A 22,438-nucleotide genomic window follows, 5' to 3' on the forward strand; every position below is an offset into this window, starting at 1 on the left:
GGCAATCTGAACCTTTATGCATGCTCTTCCAATTTTTAAGTATAGAAAATTGACTTTATAAATAAAGTATGGGCCTGCGAAACTAAATCTATTCATGTAGCACACAGAAATAGCAGGTTAGTGTCCTCACTTATGCACAGAGAAAACAAATGTGGCCAAAGACCACTGGCTGGTGAAAGCTTCCCACATGGTGAGGGATAGCCTGCCAGTCACCTCGTCTCTGTGAAGGGATAGGATTCCTGCGCCATTTTCTTTTCTTTCCTTTTTTTTTGAGATGGAGTCTCGCTCTGTTGCCCAGGCTGGAGTGCGATGGCGCAGTCTCAGCTCAGTGCAACCTCCGCCTCCCAGGCCCAAGCGATTCTCCTGCCTCACTCTCCAGAGTAGCTGGGATTAAGGCACAGGCCATCATCCTGCGCCATTTTCACAGCAGTCTCTTCCCCTAACTCTTCAGCTTGCCAAACCCTTCAGAGGCAAATCAAATCATTTCTCTTTTGAGAGCCTTCCTACACTTTTTTTGTTTTGGGATGGAGTCTCACTCTATTGCCCAGGATGGAGTGTAGTGACATGATCTTGGCTCACTGCAACCTCCGCCTCCTGGGTTCAAGTGATCCTCCTGACTCAGTCTCCTGAGTAGCTGGGATTACAGGCGCCCGCCACCATGACCAACTAATTTTGTATTTTTAGTAGTGACGGGGTTTCACCATGTTGGCCAGGCTGCTCTCAAACTCCTGACCTCAGGTGATCCACTTGACTCAGCCTCCTACAGCGCTGGGATTACAGGTGTGAGCCACTGTACTTCTGTATGGCTTTGGAGTCACTGGGCACATAAGCATGGATGTCCTGTATTTTTATTCTAACTGCCCAGGATGTGATGGTCACAGTTAAATACTTGGTGAATACTTGAGTCATAAATGTAGCAAATAAGACTGAGAGCTTCAGATGAGTCACACCTGCAAGATCAAGATAGTCTTTGCCTAACACTAAGAAGGCAGCCTTCAGGACAAGAAAAGATTATGAATCCTTCCTGCAAGAGCTAGGAAGAAATTTCAGAACTCACCTCCTCCCTGGTTGTCAGGAGCCCTGGGGACATATTCCTGCTCTCTGGAGTGCTCTTCCTAGAGGAGAGTCAAGTTGCAGAGGCAAATCTGGGGAAAGAGATGGGAAGTGAGAGAGGTACTTGGAGGAACACCCTTCACGCTCTGTCCAGCCTCCCAATTCAGTAGGGAGTAAGGGAACAGGGAAGCAACAAAGGCAGGTTGCAGAGGGCATCAGTGAAGCCCATTCTTAGTCAGTGTCTTACAAATAAAGCCCACAGAGCTGGGCCAACAACAGGCTCAGATCCAAACTCTGGTTGGAGAATGGAGCCCCCATCTTCCAGCAGGTGGGCAAGACTTTGGGTGAACTCCATTAAAAGAAAACGACCTCAGAGTGCCCTTAGGTGAACATTCATGTTGAAAAATAAAATGCGTCATCATACTGAAAACAAAAGCATTCCATCCACATTTACCCTGAGGCCAAAGGACAGGTTTCAGGAAATCCAAAGCAGTATTCCTGGTTTTGAGGGAGATATGAAGCAGGGTGGAGGCCATAACCTGAGTTTCCTTCTATGTGACCCTGGCTGCACCCTTCCTTCCACTCACATATCAAAAATTAGGTCCCCAAATTTGAAATGTGACTTGGAATTTAAGAATGGGCAGTTAGTAAATTGACCTAGTCTTACAACAAATCAATTTCAGGAAGGTATTTTTAAGAAGAGAGAAGTAGGGGTAGATTTTTTCCTCAATGAAAATATTTCTTAAGAGATAAATCATTCTTCAGATGACAAGTATAGGTCTTGACTGGATCCTGTCTTATACAAACGAATGAGAAAAGCAGATGTTGAGAATAGTAAGTTCCTCTTCAAACTTCCCCGTGCTTTCTTGTTTTCTCTTGTTCTGTAAACAGCCCTTCCTGCCTTTGCCGCACCCAAACATGCCCTGTACTTGTTCTGTAAACAGCTATTCCCGCCTTAGCAATGGACAGCCTCTCCCATCCTACCTAATCAGTCATATTCAATTTCAAACACTACCCAATCGGGTTAGCTTAGACTGCGCTGTCCGACTCCAGTCAATGGAGAAAGAACACAGAAACAGGAACTACATTAGGGATAAAGATCCCTGCTCTACCCTACTCAGTGTGCTCCTGCAATTGCATCAGATGAAGGCAGCACCCTTCTGCAGAAGTAAATTTGCCTTGCTGAGAAATCTTTTGTTTGAGCGCTCGTTTTCTTGGCAACTCAGTTCTTATTTCTAACACAGACTACAAGAGACAATTCAATATGTGATGAGAATTATTGTTAATATCGTTAGGTGTTGAGAACAAAGCTCTGATTTTTTTTTTTATCTTGCTCAAATTCCTATCTAAGGGGCCTGGGGAGTCATGCCCTATAAACCATAAATTCTCATCAGATGAGTTTTATTTAACCCTGTATGTCATGACTTACTTTCCAATCTGACTCTGACATAACAAGGAAGAAAATAAAAATGTTTTACCCCAAAATATATTTCCTTGCCATACCTTGAAATTACCCTGCAAAGTCTCTTGTGGGAAAAATCCACATTCTATAGAGAATCCCCTTTCCCCTTTGTTTTTCTTCCTTCCTTTCCAGATCCAAAAGGTAATCAACTAAGAGCCTGACACCCTTTCAAGTTTGATAAGAAACATTTTACAACTTGCTCTCTCTGAAATCTGCTATGAGAGCTTCCTCTGCACAATAAAACTTGGTCCCCACAATCCTTTACCTTACCCTGAACATTTCCTTTCTATTGATCCCAGGTCTTCAAATTAACCAATTGTCAACCCAGAAAATGTTTAAATTTGCCTATAGCCTGGAAGCCCCCTTTGAGTTGTTCCATCTTTCAGAACCAAACCAATGTATTTCTTAAATGTATTTGATTGATGTTTCATGCCTCCCTAAAATATAGAAAACCAAGCTGTACCCCAGCTACCTTGGGTACATGTTCTGAGGGCCTCCTGAGGGCTGTGTCATGGGCCATGGTCACTCATATTTGGCTCAGAATAAATCTCTAAAAATATTTTACATAATTTGATTCTTTTTGCCAACAGTATCATCATGGCATTCAGGATATGGAGGAAACAGTCATTAAGAAATTATGCAAACATTCTGTGGTGTGAACTAACATGTTTGCAATTTTAAAAAAATGCAACACTATCACAAATGAATAGCATTAAAAATACAGTAGAAAAAATATAGTAGAAAGAGCTCTTAAAGATCTTATAGAATAAAAAGAGAATTAAAGAGACACCAATCAGCTGGGCATGGTGGCTCACACCTGACATCCCATCACTTTGGGAGGCTGAGGCGGGTGGATCATGAGATCAGGAGTTCAAGTTCAGCCTGGCCAAGAGGGTGAAACCCTGTCTCTACTAAAAATACAAAAATTAGGCAGGTGTGGTGGCGGGTGCCTGTAATCCCAGATACTCGGGAGGCTGAGGCAGAGAACTGCTTGAACCTGGGAGGCGGAGGTTGCAGTGAGCCGATATTGTGCCACTGCATTCCAGGTTGGATGACAGAGCGAGACTCTGTCTTAAAAAAAAAAAAAGAGAGAGAGATACCAATAACTGTAATGTGTGAACCTTGCTTAGACATTTTTGAGGCAACTGAGGAAGGCTGCACATGATTAGATATTAGATAAAATTTTAAAAAATCAGTATGAATTGTATTAAGTTTAGGTTGAAATGGGCTAGCTAATGCCCTCAAATAATTGTGGCTATGCTTAAATAAAAAGAAAGTGTAGGCCAGGTGTGGTGCCTCGTGCCTGTAATTCCAGCATTTTGAGAGGCTAAGGTGGGAGGATCACCTGAGGTCAGGAGTTCGAAGCCAGCCTGGCCAACATGGTGAAACCCTGTCTCTACTAAAAATACAAAAATTTGCCGGGCATGGTCGTGGGCACCCAGCTACTTGCGAGGCTGAGGCAGGAGAATCACTTGAACCTGGGGGGTAGAGGTTCCCGTGAGCCGAGATCACACCACTGCACTCCAGCCTGGGTGACAGAGTGAAACTGTCTCAAAAAAAAGAAAGAAAGAAAAGAGAGTGCAGAGCCTACAGCTGACATATTTAATGGTAAGAAACTGGATGCTTTCCCCCTTAAGATTAGGAACAAAGCAAGGATGTCCCTTTTCAAGACTCCTATTTTACATCACTGATAAGAAAATGAAAAGACAAGCCATGACCTGGGAGAAAAAAACAGGAAGAAAAATGACAGAATAGGAAAAGGAGAAATAGACCAATGCATAATCATAGTTAAGAAAATTTACTGCACCTCACTCAATTAATGGAAAAGCGAATTGACAATAAGTCAGGAAACAGATGATCTAGAAAACACTATCAGGCAGTATTGATCTAATGGACATTTACAGAATACCAAACCCAACAAGTACAGAATACATATCCTTTAAAGGTGTACAGAAAATAATCACCAAAGTAGATGAAATACTGAGGCATATAAAACAAGCCTCCAATTTCAAAGGATTAAACTTAAAAAGTACAGTCCCCAACCTACAATGGTTCAACTTAAAATTTTTCAATGTTATAATGGTGTAAAGGCAATACACATTCAGTAGAAACCATACTTCCTTTTTACTTACTTTTTATTTTTGAGAGACAGGGTCTCACTTTGTAGCCAAGGCTGGAGTGTGGCAGTACAATCATAGCTCACTGCAGTCCTGACCTCCTGGGGTCAAGCAATCCTCTTGCCTCAGCCTCCAGAGTAGCTGTGATTACAGATGTGCACCACCATGCCTGGCTATTTTTTTATATTTCATTAGAGATGGGGGTCTCACTGTTTGCCCAGGCTGGTCTAGAACTTCTGGCCTCAAGCAATCCTCCTGCCTCAGCCTCCTCCCAAAGCACTGGGATTACAAGGCATAAACCACCATGCCCAGTCAGAACCCTACTTCAAATTTGGAATTTTGATCTTTTCCAGGGCTTACAATGCTGAGCAGCAGCAGCAAGCCACAGCTCCAAGCCAGCCACACAATCATGAGGGTAAACAACCCATACTCTATAGTGGACCATGTTGTCAGATGATTTTGCCCAACTGTAGGCTAATGTAAGTATTCTGAGCACATTTAAGGTAAACTAGGTTAAGCTCTGATGTGCAGCAGGTTAGGTGTATTAAATGCATTGTCAACTTAAATAGTACATTCAACTTACAATAGGTTTGTTGGACACAATCCCATTTTAAGTCAAGGAACATCTGTATATTCTTTGCCCGAGATGGAACTAAAGCAGAAATCACTAAATATAAGATATTTTTTAAAACCTCGATAATTAGAAATTGAGTGACCCTTGTCTAAAGGAGATATGAATCAAAGAAGAAATTTCAAGGGATATGAGAAAATATTTTTAACTCAGTGAATCTAGTAAACCTATTAATACATATCACAACTTACCAAATTTGTGACTTGGACCTGTTCCAGGTTGAATTATTCCTTGTCTCCCATATTTGTATGTTGACATCCTAAACCCCAGTACCTTAGAATGTGACTGTCTTTGGAGGTTAAGGACTTTAAAGAGGTAATTAAGTAAAAATGAGGTTATTAGAGTGGGCCCTAATCCAATATAACCAGTGTCATGATAAGAAGAGAAAATTTGGACATAAAAATTCCAGAAAGAAGACCATGTAAAGACACAGGGAGAAGACGACCAGCTATAAGCCAAGAAGAAAGGCCTCAGAAGAAACCAACCCTGCCGAAACCTTGATCTTGAACTTCTATCTTCCAGAATTGTGAAGAAGAAATTTCTGTTGTTTACAGCCACCCTGTAGTACTGTGGTACTTTGTTATAGCCCTAGCAAACGAATACAGCAGGTAATAAGGCAGTTCTGAGAAGGAAAGTTACAGCTTTAAATGAATGTACTTTAAAAAAAAAAAAAAGGAAGTTTTAATTAAAAATAACTCAGCTCCCATCTTAAGCTGCAAAAAGAACCCAAAATAAGAAGAAAGGAAGTAATAAAGAGGAAAATATAATGAAATATAAATGAAATTATAGATAATTAAAAAGTCTAAGGGTGTTTGCAAAAAATATTAAAATTTCTAAACCCTAGGCCTGAAACTATAAAACTCCTAAAAGAAAACATAGGAAAAACCTTCATGACATTGGTCTTAACAATGATTTCTGGAATATGACACTATAAGAACAAGCAACCAATATAAGATAGACAAATGTGATTACATCAAAATTAACAACCTCTTTGCAGTAAAGAAAACAGCCAACAGAATGATAAGGCAACTTATGGAATGAGAGAAAATATTTGCAAACCATATATCAAGTAAGGAGCTAAACTGTCGAATACATAAAGAACTTCTACAACTCCATAACAAAAAACTCAATTAAAAATGGGTAAGGGACTTGAATAGACATTTCTCTAAAGAAGATACACAACTAGCAGAGAAGCATATGAAAAGATGTTCAACACCACAGATTACCAGGGAAATGCAAATAAAAACTAAAATGAGAGATCACCTAACCCCAATTTGTATGGCCACAAACAAACAAAAAATAAATATTGACAAGGATGTAAAAAATTAGAAACTTAGTGAACTGTTAGTGGGACTGTAAAATGGTGTAGCCACTATGGAAAACAATATGAAGTCTCCTCAAAAAATTAAAAATAGAATTACCATATTATCCTATGATCCAACTTCTGGGTACATATCCAAAGGAACTGAAACCAGATGTATCCATTCAATGTATGAATGGATAAAGAAAATGTAGTCTATCCAATAGAATATTAAATAGAATATTATTCAGCCCTTAAAAGGAAGGGAATTCTGGTGCATGCTACAACATGGATGAACCTTGAGGACATTATGCTAAATAAAATAAGCCTGTCACAAAAAAAAAAAAAAACTTGCACAATCCAACTAATACAAATACTAAAGTAATACTAAAGTAATTAAACCAACAGAAACATAAAGTAGAATGGTAGTTGCTCATGGATGGGGAAGAGGAAAAGAAGTTGCTATTCAATGGGTAAAATATTTCAGTCGTGCAAGATGAAAAAGTTATAGAGCTCAGTTGTACATACTTAGCAATATTATACAGTATACTTAAAAAGTATTAAGAGGATAAATATATGTTATGTGTTTTTTGCCACAGTAATTTAAATAAAGAAGATCAAAGCTCCTGCAACTCCCTCCAAAAAAATTACTAACCCCCTAGCAAGTGTGATTAAATCAAAATTTAAAAAGACAAATTTCCAATATCAGGAATGAAAAAGGAAACATTGTTACAGATCCTACATATATTAAAAGCACAATAAGGGATTCTTATTAAAAATAAAACTACAAGCCCCAAATTTGTGAAATGAACAAATTCCTTTAATCACAAGGTTTACCAAAACTAAAATGGAAATTTTGAATAGCTCTACATCTGTCAAGATATTAAAATCATAATTTTAAACTTTAACCAGAAGTAAAAGTTCAGGATCATAGAAAAATTCTGTCAAACACTTACATAGGAGAGAAGGCAATACTTTCCAATTCATTTTACAAGACCAGCATAATCCAGACACCAAAACCTGACAAACAATATTCTTCCTGCAAAAGTCCTTTAAAAACAGTAGCAAGTCAAATCTAACAATATGTTATAAGGATGATATGGGAACACATGAGACCTATCCAAGAAATGCAATATTAGTTTAACATTTTTTGTTTTGTTTGAGATGAAGGCTCGATCTGTTACCCAGGCTGAGTGCAGTGGCTCAATCTGCTCAGTGCAACCTCTGCCTCCCGGGTTCAAGCGATTCTCCTGCCTCAGCCTCCCGAGTAGCTGGGACTACAGGCACGCACCACTACGCCCAGCTAATTTTTTTTTAGTAGAGACAGAGTTTCACCATGTTGGCCAGGAAGATCTCCATCTCTTGACCTCATGATTCACCCGACTCAGCCTCCCAAAGTGCTGGCAGGCGTGAACCACCACACCTGGCCAGTGTGGTGGTTTGAAAAGCAATTTAATTACTTGCCTTAACAAAATGAAACATTTGAAAAGCAATTTAATTACTTGCCTTAACAAAATGAAAGGTGCCCTGGCCCACTCCTATACTCCCAGCACTATGGGAGATGGAGTTCAGTGGACTGCTTGAGCTCAGGAGTTCAGATCAGTCTGGGCAACATGGTGAAATCCATCTCTACAAAAAATACAAAAATTAGCTGTGCGTGGTGTCAGGTGCCTGTAGTCCCAGCTACGTGGGAGGCTGAGGTGGGAAGACTGCTTGAGCCCAGGAGGTTGAGGCTGCGATGAGTCATGATCATGCCACTGCGCTCTGGCCTGGGCAACAGAGTGAGATCCTGTCTTAAAAATAATAAAATAAAATAAAGGAGAAAAATCACCTTAGTAGATGCAAAAAATATATATGTATATATGAAAAAACAATGGTTATTTGGGATAAAAACTCCTAAAAAATTAGCAATAGAAGGAAACTTCCTCAATTTAATAAATAAGCATCTACAAAAACATAGCACTAATACCACTTAATAGCAAAACATTGAATGATTTCCCTGAAGTCAAGATCACGCAAAGGAGGTGTCATCTCACCATTTAATCCAACATTTAGTTAGGAAATATAAACAATACAAAAATTGAAGAAAGAGTAGAAAAGAAGTAAAAAAAAACAACAGATAAATATAATAATTTAACTCTACATCAATCAGGATAGGTAAAAGACAGACAATACCAGTGTAGGCAAGAGTGAGGCAACAGAATTCTCATACAACACTGGTAGGATTGTGGCAGGCCAGGTCTCACTAACAACTAATTTCAGAACTGACTGAGTGGTTAAGTTAAATATTAAAAACCAGTGCCCTTATACAAACGCTGGGATGTAACAAAAATTCATCAAGAGTTTTGCCCAGGCCGTTCCTGGGCCTTAAAGCATGACAAAATAATGAAGGAATTCTTAACAGGACCCACTCAGGATTAAACAAGTTTTACTGTGGGTCTGAAGAAACTCCCAAGTTTTACTGTGGGTCTGAAGAAACAAATTTATTGGGAGTCTGAAGGAACGCCCCAGACCTTCGTGATTAAGCAGCAGACAAGATATGGGTAATCACCCCAGCACCTGGACCCATTTAGATTAAGCAAATTTACTGAGGCTCCAGAGGAAGGTCTTCAGGACTCAGACCTTAGTTACAGATTAAAAGAAGTTAATCATTTATGTCTTTAGATGAATCCACACTTACACACAGACCTATAACTTGGTATATAAGTTCTGGAAAACTTTGTAATTTTTTTTTTTTGAGACAGTCTCTCTCTGTCCCCCAGAATGGAGTACAATGGGGCGATCTTGGCTCACTGCAACCTCTGCCTCCCAGGCTCAAGTGATTCTCCTACCTCAGCCTCCCAAGCAGGTGGGATTACAGGTGCCTGTCACAAAGTCTGGTTAATTTGTGTATTTTTAGTAGGGACAGGATGTTACCATGTTAGCCAGGCTGGTCTCAAATTCCTGACCTCAAATGATCGCCTGCCTCAGCCTCCCAAAGTGCTGGGATTACAGGCTTGAGCCACCGCGCCCGGCCAAGAGTTGTGATTTTTTTAATAAATAAAGCTGATTTTTAAAAAGACTTCAAAGACATTTTCAAGTAAAAGAAAACCAGTAAACTTTATAGCCAGCAGACCTGCCCTATAACAGTTTCTGCAAACTAAAGAGAAATGATGCCAAATGGAAACCTGGATTTTCTGTGGTGATTGAAGATCACCAGAAACAATACATATGTTCACACCCAAAAAATACTATCTCTCTTTTCTCCTAATTTCTTAAAATACATGACTGAGGCCAGGCGTGGTGGCTCACACCTATAATCCCTGCACTTTGGGAGGCCAAGGTGGGCAGATCACTTGAGGTTAAGAGTTCAAGACCAACCTGGCCAACGTGGTAAAACTCCATCTCTACTAAAAATACAAAAATGAACTGGGCATGGTGGCGTGTGCCTGTAATCCCAGCTACTCAGGAGGCTGAGGCAGGAGAATTGCTTGAACCCAGGAGGCGGAAGTTGTAGTGAGCCGAAATTGTGCCACTGCACTCCGGCCTGGGCAACAGAGGGAGACTCCATCTAAAGAAAAATAAAATAAACAACTGTTTATAGCAAATATATTAAAATAGCATTATGATTGATAGCATATGAAGATTCAATACATATGACAATTATAACCTGAAGAATGAAGGAGTAGGTAGGTACAAGTACCTGTATGATTATAAGATCCCTCATTTTACATGAAGTTGTACAAGATTAGACTGTGAAGAGTTACAAATGTATACTGTCATCTCTAAAGCAGTAGACTAAAATACATAAACTAAAAATATAAAGTAAACTAAAATATAAAGTAAAAATGCAAAGCAGTATAGCTAAGTGGCAATTAAATTATATGGAATTAAGTTAAATTAGAATGCTAAGGAAAAAAATCACTTGGCCCAAAGAAGGCAGGATAGAAACAGAGGAAGAAAAAAAACAAAAACAGGAGACAAATAGAAAACAAACAGTAAAAGAGACCTAAATCTAATTGTTTCCATAATTACATCAAATAAACATTCCAATTAAAAGGCACACACTGGCCAGGTTCGGTGGCTCATGCCTGTAATCCCAGCACTTTGGGAGGCTGAGGAGGGCAGATCACAAGGTCAGGAGTTCAAGACCAGCCTGGGCAACAGGGCGAAACCCTGTCTCTACTAAAAATACAAAAAATTAGCCGGGTGTGGTGGCGGGGCCTGTAATTCCAGCTGCTAGGAAGGCTGAGGCAGAAGGATCTTTTGAATCCAAGGGGCGGAGGTCACAGGGAGCCGAAACTGCGATACTGCACTCCAGCCTGAGTGACAGAACGAGACTCAGTCTCGATACAATACGATACGATATGATACAACACAACCCGACTCATGCTCAAGCCGCGTGCCACACACTAATGGGGAAGTTTGCTCCAAGCGAGAATATCAAGTCCCCCAAAGGCACTTCCTGGCCCAGAGACCTCCCAGGTGCGACAGTGGGGAGGGAATGGTGGGAGGCAGGTGGCCAGATGCTGGGTGGGTACCCTAGGCAGAGCCCACTCAAGGGCCCCAGAAGTACCGGGACGCACCTGCGGAGTAGGATGGGAAGTCGGTCTCAGGCCTGCGCTGGTCCCTCCAGGTTTAGATGCTGGGCCCAAAGCCCCGCCAGAAGCACGCGACAACGCTCCCTCCCCAACAGAAGACCTCCGCCAAAACCTCTCTCTGAGTGGACCGCGCACGCCCAGACCCCACACCCGAAACTCAAACATGTCGCCACAGCCTGGACTGCCCATGCCAGCTTTCCCGACCCTCCTTCCCGGGGAAGGGCCGCGAGAGGGACTACCTCCAGGCTAACTCACCAGAACTGTGAAAGGACATTCACGACGCTCCAGGCGACGATGGCGGGACGCGAAAATGCGCGAGCCGGACTGCCCCTGGCGCGGAACTACACTACCCAGCCTGCCCCGGGGCGCGCGACTACCCTACAGCGGATGCCCTGGAGCGAGGAACTACAACACCCAGAATGCCGCGAGGGGCGGCACCGCAGCATCCAGGAGAAATTGTGAAAAATCAGAAAGTAAAATCTAACTTTCCGGTTCACGAGAAGGGTGGTCACGTAAGCCCTAAGTCTTTCTTTTTTTAACTTTTTATACGGCCTTTCTAATTTTTTTTTAAGATGTTACTTGTCTTCCATGCTGCAAATTCACGCCTGTTTGTACATCTCTTCACTTTATTCGCTTATTTTTTGAGACGGTGTCTTGCTTTGTCGGCTAGGCTGCAGTACAGCTGTGTGATCAAAGCTCACCGCAGCCGCAAACTCCGGGCCTCAAGCGATCCTCCCACCTCAACTTTCTGAGTAGCTGGGAGTGCAGGTGCATAGTACTACACTCCGCTAATTTTTATGTTTTGTTTTTTAGAATCTGGGTCTCGCAGCCAGGCGCGGTGACTCACGCCTGTAATCTCAGCACTTTGGGAGGCTGAGGCGGGCAGATCACCTGAGGTCAGGAGTTCGAGACCAGCCTGACCAACAATGGTGAAACCCCGTCTCTATTAAAAATACAAAAATTAGCCGGGCGTGGTGATGGGCGCCTGTAGTCTCAGCTACTCAGGAGGCTGAAGCAGGAGAATTGCTTGAACCCCGGAGATGGAGGTTACAGTGAACCGAGATTGCGCCACTGCACTCCAGCCTGGGCAACAAGTGAGATTACATCTCAAAAAAAAAAAAATATATATATATATATATATATATATATATATCTGAGTCTATGTTGACCAGGCTGGTCTAGAATTCCTGGCCTCAAGCAATTTTCCCACTTCAGACTCCCAAAGTGCTGGGATTATGTGACCTCGTCTGGCTGCATCCTTGTTTTTTGTCTAACTGTTTGTACCTTTAATTTTTGTGGGTACATAGTAAGTGAATGCATTTGTGGGTTACCTGAGATGTTTTGATACAAGCATGCAATGTGTAATAATCACATGACAGTAAATAGCGTATCCATCACCTCAAGCATTTATCCTTGGTGTTTCAAACAATCCAATTATACTATTTTTTAATGTAAAATTAATTTTTACTATACCCTGTTGTGCTGGCAAATACTAGGTGTTATTTATTTTCCTATTTTTTTGTACCCATTAACCATCCACCACCACCCACTATTACCCTTCCTAGCCTCTGGTAACCTTTCTTTCTCTTTTTCTTTCTCGTTCTTTTTCTCTTTCTCTCTCTCTCCTTCCTTCCTTCTCTCTTTCTTTCTCTCTCCCTCCCTCCCTTCCTTCCTTCCTTTTCTTTCTTTCGACAGGGTCTCTTTCTGCTACACAGGCTGGAGTTCAGTGGTGCAATCTCAGCTCAATGTAGCCTCGACCTCCCCAGGCTCAAGTGATTCACTCACCTCAGCCTCGTGAGTAACTGAGACTACAGGTGTGGCCACCAACCCAGCTAATTTTTTTATTTTTTGCAGAGATGGGGTTTTTTGCCATGTTGCCCAGGCTCATCTTGAGCTACTGAGCTCAAGCAATCCACCCACCTTGGCCTCCAGAAGTGCTGGGACTACAGGTGTGAGCCAGGGCGTCCAGCCCATCCTTCTAATTTCTATTTCCGTGAGTTCAGTGGTTTTAATTTTTAGCTTCCACAGATAAATAAAAACATGTGATGTCTTTCTGTGCCTGGCTTTATTTCACTTAGTATAATGGCCTCCAGTTCCATCCGTGTTGTTGCAAATGACAGAATCTCATATTTTTATGGCCGAGTAGTACTCCATTATGCATAAATATCACATTTTCTTTATTTAATCGTCTGTTGATGGACACTTAGGTTGCTTCCAAGTCTTGGCTATTGTGAATAGTGCCGCAATAAACATGGGAGTGCAGATATCTCTTTAATATACTGCTTTCCTTTCTTTTGGGTATATACCTAGGATTGGGATTGCTGGATTTTTCTTTTTCTTTTTTTTTTTTTTTTTTTTGAGACAGAGTCTCACTCTGTTGCACAGGCTGGAGTGAATGGCGTGATCTCGGCTCACTGCAACCTCTGCCTCCTGGGTTCAAGCGATTCTCCTGCCTTAGCCTCTCCAGTAGCTGGGACTACAGGCACGTCCCACCACGCCTATCTAATTTTTTGTATTTTTAGTAGAGATGGGGTTTCACTGTGTTAGCCACGATGGTCTCGATCTCCTGACCTTGTGATCTACCCGCCTTGGCCTCCCAAAGTGTTGGGATTACAGGCGTGAGCCACTGTGCCCAGCCCTGGATTCCTGGATCTTATGGTAGCTCAATTTTTAGTTTTTTGAGGAAGCTCCAAATTGTTCTCCATAATGGTTATACTAATTTACATTCCCACCAAAAGAATATGAGTCTTTTCTTAACTTTTTATACAGTCCTTCCAATTTTATTTTATTTTTTAAAGATGTTACTTGTCCTCCATGCTGCAAATTCACACCTATGAATCAAATCCTTGCCAGCATTTGTCATTATCTGTCTTTTGGATAAAAGCCATTTTAACTAGGGCATGATGATACCTCATTGTAGCTCTGATGATCAATGATGCTGAGCACCTTTTCATAAGCCTGTTTGTCATTTGTGTGTGTGTGTGTGTATATATATATATATTTTTTTTTTCGAGATGGAGTCTCACTCACTCTGTTGCCTCAGGCTGGAGGGCAGTGGCACTATCTTGGCTCACTGCAACCTCTGCCTCCTGGGTTCAAGCAATTCTCTTGTGTCAGCCTCCTGAGTAGCTGGAACTATAAGCACGTGCCACCATGCCCGCCTAATTTATATATTTTTAGAAGAGTTTCACCATGTTGGCCACGGCTAGTCTTGAACTCCTGGCCTCAAGTGATCCAGCTGCCTCAGCCTCCCAAAGTGCTGGGATTACAGGTGTGAGCCACCACACCTGGCTACATTTGTACATCTTTTGAGAAATGTCTATTAAGAACTTTTGCCCATTTTCTAATCAGATTATTAGATTTTTTTATAGAATTGAGCTTTTATATTCTGGCTATTAATCCCTTGCAAATATTTTCTCCTATTCTGTGTGTTGTCTCTTCACTTTGTTTATTGTTTCCTTTGCTGTGCAGAAGCTTTTTAACTTGATATGATCCGATTTGTCCATTTCTGCCTTCATTGCTGGTGCCTATTGGGTATTTCTTGAGAAGAATTTGCCCACTCCAGTGTCCTGGAGTAGTAATCCTTTTCTTGGGTTAAATGTGCTTCGTGTTCTACAACCTCCTTGTATTTAGATACTGATATCTTTCTCTACATTTGGGAAGTTTTCTGTTATTCTCCCTTTGAATATACTTTTTACCACTATCTCTCTCTTTCTCTTTAAGGCTGATAAAGCCTTATCTCTTATCTCTATCTCTTTCACTTTAAGGCTGAAAAAGCTTAGATTTGCCCTTTTGAGGCTATTTTCTAGATCATGTAGGTGTGCATCACTGTTTTTTATTCTTTTTTCTTTTGTCTCCTCTGATTGTTTACTTTCAAACAGCCTGTCTTCAAGCTCACTAATTCTTTCTACTTCGTCATCAGTTCTGCTGGTGTCTTATTTGGTTCATTTGGTGAGATCATATTTTCCTGGATGGTTTTTTTTGTTTGTTTGTTTGAGACAAAGTCTCACTCTGTCGCCCAAGCCGGAGAGTAGTGGTGCCAATCTCGACTCACTGCAACCTCTACCTCCCGGGTTCAAGTGGTTCTCCTGCCTCAGCCTCCTGAGTAGCTGGGATTACAGGTACACACTACCTTACCAGGCTACTTTTTGTATTTTTTAAGGAGAGACGCGTTTCATCATGTTGGTCAGGCTCGTCTCGAACTCTTGACCACCTTGATCTGCCCACCTTGGCCTCACAAAGTGCTGGGATTACAGAATGAGCTACTGCGCCCAGCCTACCCTCCCTTCTTTATAATTGTCTTAAATATTGCCCTGTATACATTAAGAACCACATTGGACAGTGATATATTTTTTGTTTCAACAAAGATAATTCAGAAAACTTAAGAGTTTACTGTAGTTACCTATGTTTTTCTTTTTCTATTGTTCGTTCCTTCTTCCTGATGTTCCAAGACTCTTTGTTTTCTTTTTCTGTTTAGAGAAATTGTTTTAGCAGTTCTTCCAGGGTATGTCTGCTGGTGACAAATTTACTTACTTTTAATACCTTTAAGAATGTCTTGGGGCCAGGTACAGTGGCTCATGCCTGTAATCCCAACACTTTGGGAGGTGGAAGTGGGCGGATCACTTGAGGTCAGGAGTTTGAGACTAGCCTGGCCAACATGGTGAAACCTGTCTCTACTAAAAGTACAAAAGTTAGCTGGGTGTGGTGGTTCACATCTGTAATCCCAGCTACTCAGGAGGCTGAGGCAGGAGAAAAGGCTGAACCTGGGAAGCAGAGGCTGCAGTGAGCCCAGATACTGCTATTGCGCTCCAACCTGGGTGTTAGAGTGAGACCCGTCTTTTTTTTTTTTGAGATGGAGTTGCCCAAGCTGGAGTGCAATGGCACAATCTCGGCTCACTGCAACCTCTGTCTCCCTTAAGCTCTCTGCTCATTTCTTTTTGGTCTATTTTCTCTCTGTTGTTCAGACTGGATAATTTTTATTGATCTATCCTCAAGCTCATTTCTTTTTTCTTCTGTTCTCTTCATTCTGTTTGGCCCCTCCACTGAAATTTTTGTTATTGTAATTTTCAGTTTTAAAATTTCCATTTGGTTCTTTATATCTTCTGTTCCTATGCTGCTATTTTCTTTCTTTCTTTCTTTTTTTCCTTGAGACAAAGTCTCGCTATGTTGCGAGGCTGGAATGCAGTGGCGTGATATTGGCTCACTGCAACCTCTGCCCTACCGGTTCAAGCGATTCTCCTGCCTCAGCCTCCTGGAGTAGCTAGGACTACAGGTGCGCACCACCATGCCCAGGTAGTTTTTGTATTTTTAGTAGAGATGAGGTTTCACCACGTTGGCCAGCATGGCCTCGATCTCTTGACCTCGTGATCTGTCCACCTCAGCCTCCCAAACTGCTGGGATTACAAGCATAAGCCACTGTGCCCAGCCTATTTTCTATTTGTTTTAAATGTGTTCATAATTAATCATTGAAGTATTTTTATGATGGCTGTTTGCCAGATATCTTGTCAGATAATTATAATATCTGTGTCTTCTTGATGTCAGCATCTCTTTCTGATTGTCATTTGGTTGTCTTCTCATTCAGATTGATATTTGCCTGACTTCTGGTATAACAAGCCATTTTAATTTGAAACCTAGACATTTGGGGTAATTACGAGATTCTAAATCTTATATAAATCTTCTTAGTAGGTCTTATACTGTACTGGAGGAGGACGGGAGTACCAACTTGTTATTGCCAGGTAGGATTGAAAATCCAGGTTCCCCACTCAGCCTTTATCAACGCCAGAGGGAAGGAGCTCCTCATCACTGCTAGGTGGGATAGGAGTTCAGGTTCCCCACTAGGCCTCTGCTAACATCACCATGGCTGGTAGACACGAGGGTGTCTTATTACTGCTCCGCATGTGGTTTCCATTAATACCATAGTGGTGTGGCTTCATTGTTGCTAGGTAATGGTGAAAGTCCTGAATCTTCACTACATGTCCTCTGGCACCCATGTGTCGGAATGTGAGTGCCTTGTTAAGCCCAAATGGGCCTGGAAGTCTAGGTTCCATAGACGGTCTCCACTGACACTGTGGAGGGAGGAGGGAGCTTTTTCCTGCCTCATAAGGATAAAAGTCTCGGCTCCCCACTCAGCTTTCTCTGACTTGATCAATGTGTCTCACTAAAACCTGGCAAGGGTGGTAGAATTCTAGGCTTCCCACACAGCCATCTGTGGGGAAGGCCTGGGACTAAACTTTTTCTGCAGTGTTTGGGGTGGATAAATTAATATCTGAATTTTATCTCTTGCTAGGTTGCTTCTTTACTGGGTTTTTTTTTTTTGGCATCGAATCACAGTTCAATTCCTTCCTGATCTTTTGACTAGAGAGGCAGTCTTTTCCTAGGTCTTTATTTTTGTCTGTGCTCACTGGCATTATTGGGTTGCAGGCTGAGCACTCAGTTTGAGATATTCAAGGAAGAAGAAAACCAAGGGAGCTTCCATGTTCTTCCTCAGGTCTCCAAGTACCTAATCAGTCAGTCTTCATCCCTCTGCCTTTTGCAGACTTAACGTTTGATTTTATCTGTACTGAATGGAAGAAAGAAGGAAAATATGTCTATTCCATCTTTTCAGAAGTAGAAATCTCTTTCTAGTTTGAAAGTATAATTCTCTTAGGTACTTCCTCTACATACATTAAGCACCATATCATGTAAAGATTTTTATATCAAATATGATGTAAGAAATTCATGAAGAGAATAAGAGTCCATCATATTTATTCCTATTTTTACCCATTCCATTGTTCTTTTTCCAAATTTCCAAGCCTCCTTCTGCTTTTTATTTCCTGTTTTGACATTTTAGCCATTTTAAAAGGTAGGCCTGCTACCAACAAATACCCTTTGTTTTCGTTCGTCTGAAAACGTCTTTATTTTCCACTCGTTCCTAAGGATGTTCTTGCTAGATGTAAATTTCACAGCCGACAATCCTTTTCACAACTTGAAGAATGTTGTGCCATTTCCTTCTAGCATGCATGGTTGCAGATGAGAAATCTGCTCTCATTTGAATTGCTTTTCCTCTATAGGTAAGGTGTCATTTCTCTCACATGCTGCTTTCAAGATTTTTTTCTTTCTGTGTGTGTGTGTGTGTGTGTGTGTGTGTTTTTCAATAATATGGAAGGCTTCATCAATCTGTGTGTCATCCATGCACAGGGGCCATGGTAATCTTCTCTGTTGCCCAGGCTGGAGTGCAGTGGCGTGATCTCGGTTCACTGCAACCTCCACCTCCCAGGTTCAAGAGATACTCCTGCCTCAGCCTCCCTAGTAGCTGGGATTACAGGTGCATGCCACCACACCCGGCTAATTTTTATATTTTTAATAGAGACAGGGTTTCACCATGTTGGCCAGGCTGGTCTTGAACTCCTGACCTCAGGTGATCCACCCGCCTTGGCCTCCCAAAGTGCCGGGATTACAAGCATGAGGCTCTGTGCCCGGCTGAAGCAAGTTCATCTTTGTGTTTTGTTTTCAGAAGGTTAATTATAATGCATACTGGCATGGATTTCTTTTGGCTTATCCTATTTGTGTTAGCTCAGCCTCTTGAATCTGTAGGTTTATGACTTTAGCCAACTTTGGGAAAGTTTATTTTCTTGAATATTTTTCAGTGCCATACTCTTTCTGGGACTCTGATGATACAAATGTTTCATCTGTTGGTATTGCCTCATAGGACCCTGAAGCTCCATTTATTCTTTTTTAGTCTGTTTCTCTATGTTGCTATTATTGTGTAGTTGCTATATATCTGTCACTGAGTTCATTCATTCTTTTTTTTTTTTTTTTGAGATGGAGTCTCACTCTTTCCCCCAGGCTGGAGTGCAATGGTATGATCTTGGCTCACTGCAACCTCCACCTCCTGGGTTCAAGTGATTCTCCTGCCTCAGCTTCCCGAATAGCTGAGATTTCAGGCACATGCCACCACGCCCAGCTAATTTTTGTATTTTTAGTAGAGACAGCATTTCACCATGTTGGCTAGGGTAGTCTCAAACTCCTGACCCCAAGTGATCCACCTGCCTCGGCCTCCCAAAGTACTAGGACTACAGGTATGAGCCACATGCCCAGGCCGAGTTCATTATTTCTTACTCTAGTCATCTTTAATGAACTATTTTGCTGATCAGTGAGTTGCTAATTTCAGTTATTGTTTTAACAGTTCAATAATTTCCCTTTGATTCTTCTTAATATTCTCAATTTTCTGCTGAGGTTTTCTATTGTTTCATTTGTTTCAAATAATCCATAATTGGTTACTGGAGAATTTTTATGATTGCTGCTTTTATGATAGTCTGTGAACTTCAGTATCTGATCCATCACTGTTGGCATCTGTTGATAATATATTAATTATTTTTTCTCATGAAAACTGTAATTGTCCTAGTTCTTGGTATTATGTGTAATTTTTAAAATTACATTTTTGGATATTTGGAATATTGTGAGACTCTACATTCTAAAAAATATTCTTTTTTAACAGCCATCCCCCTGCTTAGGTATAGCACACAGGTCTTGGTGGGAGTGAATATTTAGCTCCCTGATAAGCTGGCTGACACCAACCTGCAGAAGTAGAGTGCTAGTTTACACTGTCTCTTTCAGACAGTTAGGGTAGAAATTCAGCTCCACCCTCAGCCCTACTGACACCTTTCCAGAAAAAGCAGAGTACTAACTTACATTCATTGTCTCTGAGTAAATGTTTAAGTTCAGCTTCTTACTGGAACCCATTGACATTGAGGAAAGAGAAAATGGAGTCTGTCTAGCTTCAGTCAATACCATTTCATTCAATCTCATTGCTATTGGATGAGGATGAAGGATCCTCTCTCCACAGACATTCCCATACACTAACAACAGTCAAACCTAGAGCCAAATCAGGAATGCAGTCCCATTCACAATTGCCACCAATATAATGAAATACCTAGGAATACAGCTAATCAGGGAGCTGAAAGATTTCTACAAAGAGCTACAAAACACTGCTTAAAGAAATCAGAGATGACACAAACAAATGAAAACATTCCATTCTCATGGATAAGAAGAATCAGTATCATAAAAATGGCCATACTGCCCAAAGCAATTTATTGATTCAATGCTATTCTTATTAAACTATAATAGAGATGCTTTACAGAACTAGAAAAGACTATTTTAAAACTCATATGGAAGCATAAAAGAGTCCAGATAGCCAAGGCAATCCTAAGCAAAAGAACAAAGCTGGAGGCATCACACTACCCAACTTCAAACTATATTACAGGGCTACAGGAAACCAAACAGCATTGTACAGTACAAAAACGGACACATAGACCAATGGAGCAGAATGGAGAACCAAGAATTCAGGCCACACACCTACAATTAGCTGATCTTTGACAAAACTGACAAAAGCAAGCAATGGGGGAAAGAACACCCTATTTAATAAATGGTTCTGGGATAATTGATTAGCCATATGCAGAAAATTGAAACTGGATCCCTTCCTTATACCACATACAAAAATCAACTCAAGATGGATTAAAGACTTAAATTCAAAACCCCAAACTGTAAAAACCCTGAAAGACAACCTAAGCAATACCATTCAGGACATAGGAATGTGCAAAGATTTCTTTCTGGTTTGTTTGTTTTGTTTTGTTTTTTTGAGATGGAGTCTTGCTGTGTTACCAGGCTGGAGTCTGGACTGAAGTGGCACAATCTCGGCTCACTGTAACCTCCATCTCCCGGTTCAAGCAGTTGCCCTGCTTCAGCCTCCTGAGTAGCTCAGATTATAGGCATGAGCCACTGTGCCTGGCTAATTTTTGTAATTGTAGTAGAGATGGGGTTTCACATGTTGGCCAGGCTAGTCTCAAACTCCTCAGTCAAAACTCCTCAAGTGATCTGCCCACCTTGGCCTCCAAAAGTGCTGGGATTACAGGTGTGAGCCATCATGCCCCACTGGAATGGCCAAAGATTTCATGATGAAGACACCAAAAAGCAATTGCAACAAAAGTAAAAATTGTCAAATGGGATCTAATTAAACTAAAGAGCTTCTGCACAGCAACAGAAACTATCAACAGAGGGAACAAATAATCTAGAGAATGGGAGAAAATGTTTGCAAACTATGCATCTGACAAAGGTCGAATATCCACCATCTATAAGGAATTTAAACAAACTTGTAAGGAAAAACTAAATAACCCCATTAAAAAGTGGGCAAAGGACATGAACAGGCACTTCTCAAAAGAAGACATACATGCGGCCAACAATCATGTGAAAAAAAGCTCAACATCACTGATCATTAGGGAAATGCAAATCAAAACCACAATGAGACACCATCTCAAACCAGTCAGAATGGCTATTACTAAAACTCTGAAAGACAACCTAAGCAATCCTATTTTTAAAAAGTCAAAAAATAACAGATGCTGGCAAGGTTTCAGGGAAAAAGGAACGCCTATACACTGTTGGTGGGAGTGTAAATTAGTTCAATCATTGTGGAAGACAGTATGGCAATTCCTCAAAGACCTAAACACAGAAATATTGTTTGACCCAGCAATCCCATTACTCAGCATATACCCAAAGGAATATAAATCATTCTGATATAAAGATATATGCATGTGTATGTTCATTGCAGCACTATTCACAATACCAAAGACATGGAATAAACCCAAATGCCCATCAGTGATAGACTGGATAAAGGAAAGGTGGTATATATACACCACAGAATACTATGCAACCATATAAAAGAACTGGATCATGTCCCTTGCAGAGACATCAGTTGAGCTGGAGGCCATTATCCTTAGCAAAGTAACACAGGAACAGAAAACTAAATACTGCATGTTCTCACTTATAAGTGGGAGCTAAATGATACGAACACATGAACATATAGAGGGGAACAACATATGCTGGGGCTTATCGGAGGGTGGATGATGGGAAGAGGGAGAAGATCAGGAACAATAACTAATGGGCATTAGGCTTAATACCTAGATGATGAAATAATCTGTACAACAAAGCCCTATGATACAAGCTTACCTTTAAAGCAAACCTTCGCATGTACCCCTGAACTTAATAGAAAAGGTAAAAAAAGATAATGAAAATACAACAAATACAAATTTGTGGGATTTAGCTAATGCAGTGTTTAGAAACAATTTTACAATTTTTTTATTTTTATTTTTTTGAGACAGAGTGCTCTGTCGCCCAGGCTGGAGTGCAGTGGCACAATCTTGGCTCACCACAATCTCCACCTCCTGGGTTCAAGCGATTCTCCTGCCTCAGCCTCCCAAGTTGCTGGAATTACAGGTGCCTGCCACCACATCTAGTTGATTTTTGTATTTTCAGTTGAGACAG

At 41.1% G+C, this 22,438-nt stretch overlaps 1 protein-coding gene and 1 pseudogene across 3 annotated transcripts in view; both read right to left on the bottom strand.

Moving 5' to 3' along the window:
- The window catches only part of LOC105725166 (zinc finger protein 169), a 42,959-nt gene extending 31,490 nt beyond the window's left edge, over positions 1-11,469 (bottom strand). For 2 of the 3 annotated variants that reach the window (XM_064361600.1, XM_064361598.1), the window contains exons 1-2: positions 11,399-11,469; positions 1,058-1,145 (exon numbers count right to left, since the gene is read on the bottom strand). In XM_064361600.1, the coding sequence (XP_064217670.1) occupies positions 1,058-1,090 (33 nt within the window). In that variant the 5' untranslated portion in view covers positions 1,091-1,145; positions 11,399-11,469. Of the gene's footprint in view, positions 1-1,057; positions 1,146-11,128; positions 11,375-11,398 lie in introns of those variants that run through there. The other variant, XM_064361599.1, reaches the window with a different exon arrangement.
- A 6,805-nt stretch (positions 11,470-18,274) lies between these two features.
- LOC135268707 (U6 spliceosomal RNA) lies at positions 18,275-18,344 on the bottom strand (annotated as a pseudogene).
- Between the last annotated feature and the right edge of the window lie 4,094 nt (positions 18,345-22,438).

Source organism: Aotus nancymaae, unplaced genomic scaffold (genome assembly GCF_030222135.1).
Source record: "Aotus nancymaae isolate 86718 unplaced genomic scaffold, 86718_ANA_hifiasm-v0.15.2.pri h1tg000041l, whole genome shotgun sequence".
In the NCBI taxonomy this organism is placed as follows: domain Eukaryota; kingdom Metazoa; phylum Chordata; class Mammalia; order Primates; family Aotidae; genus Aotus; species Aotus nancymaae.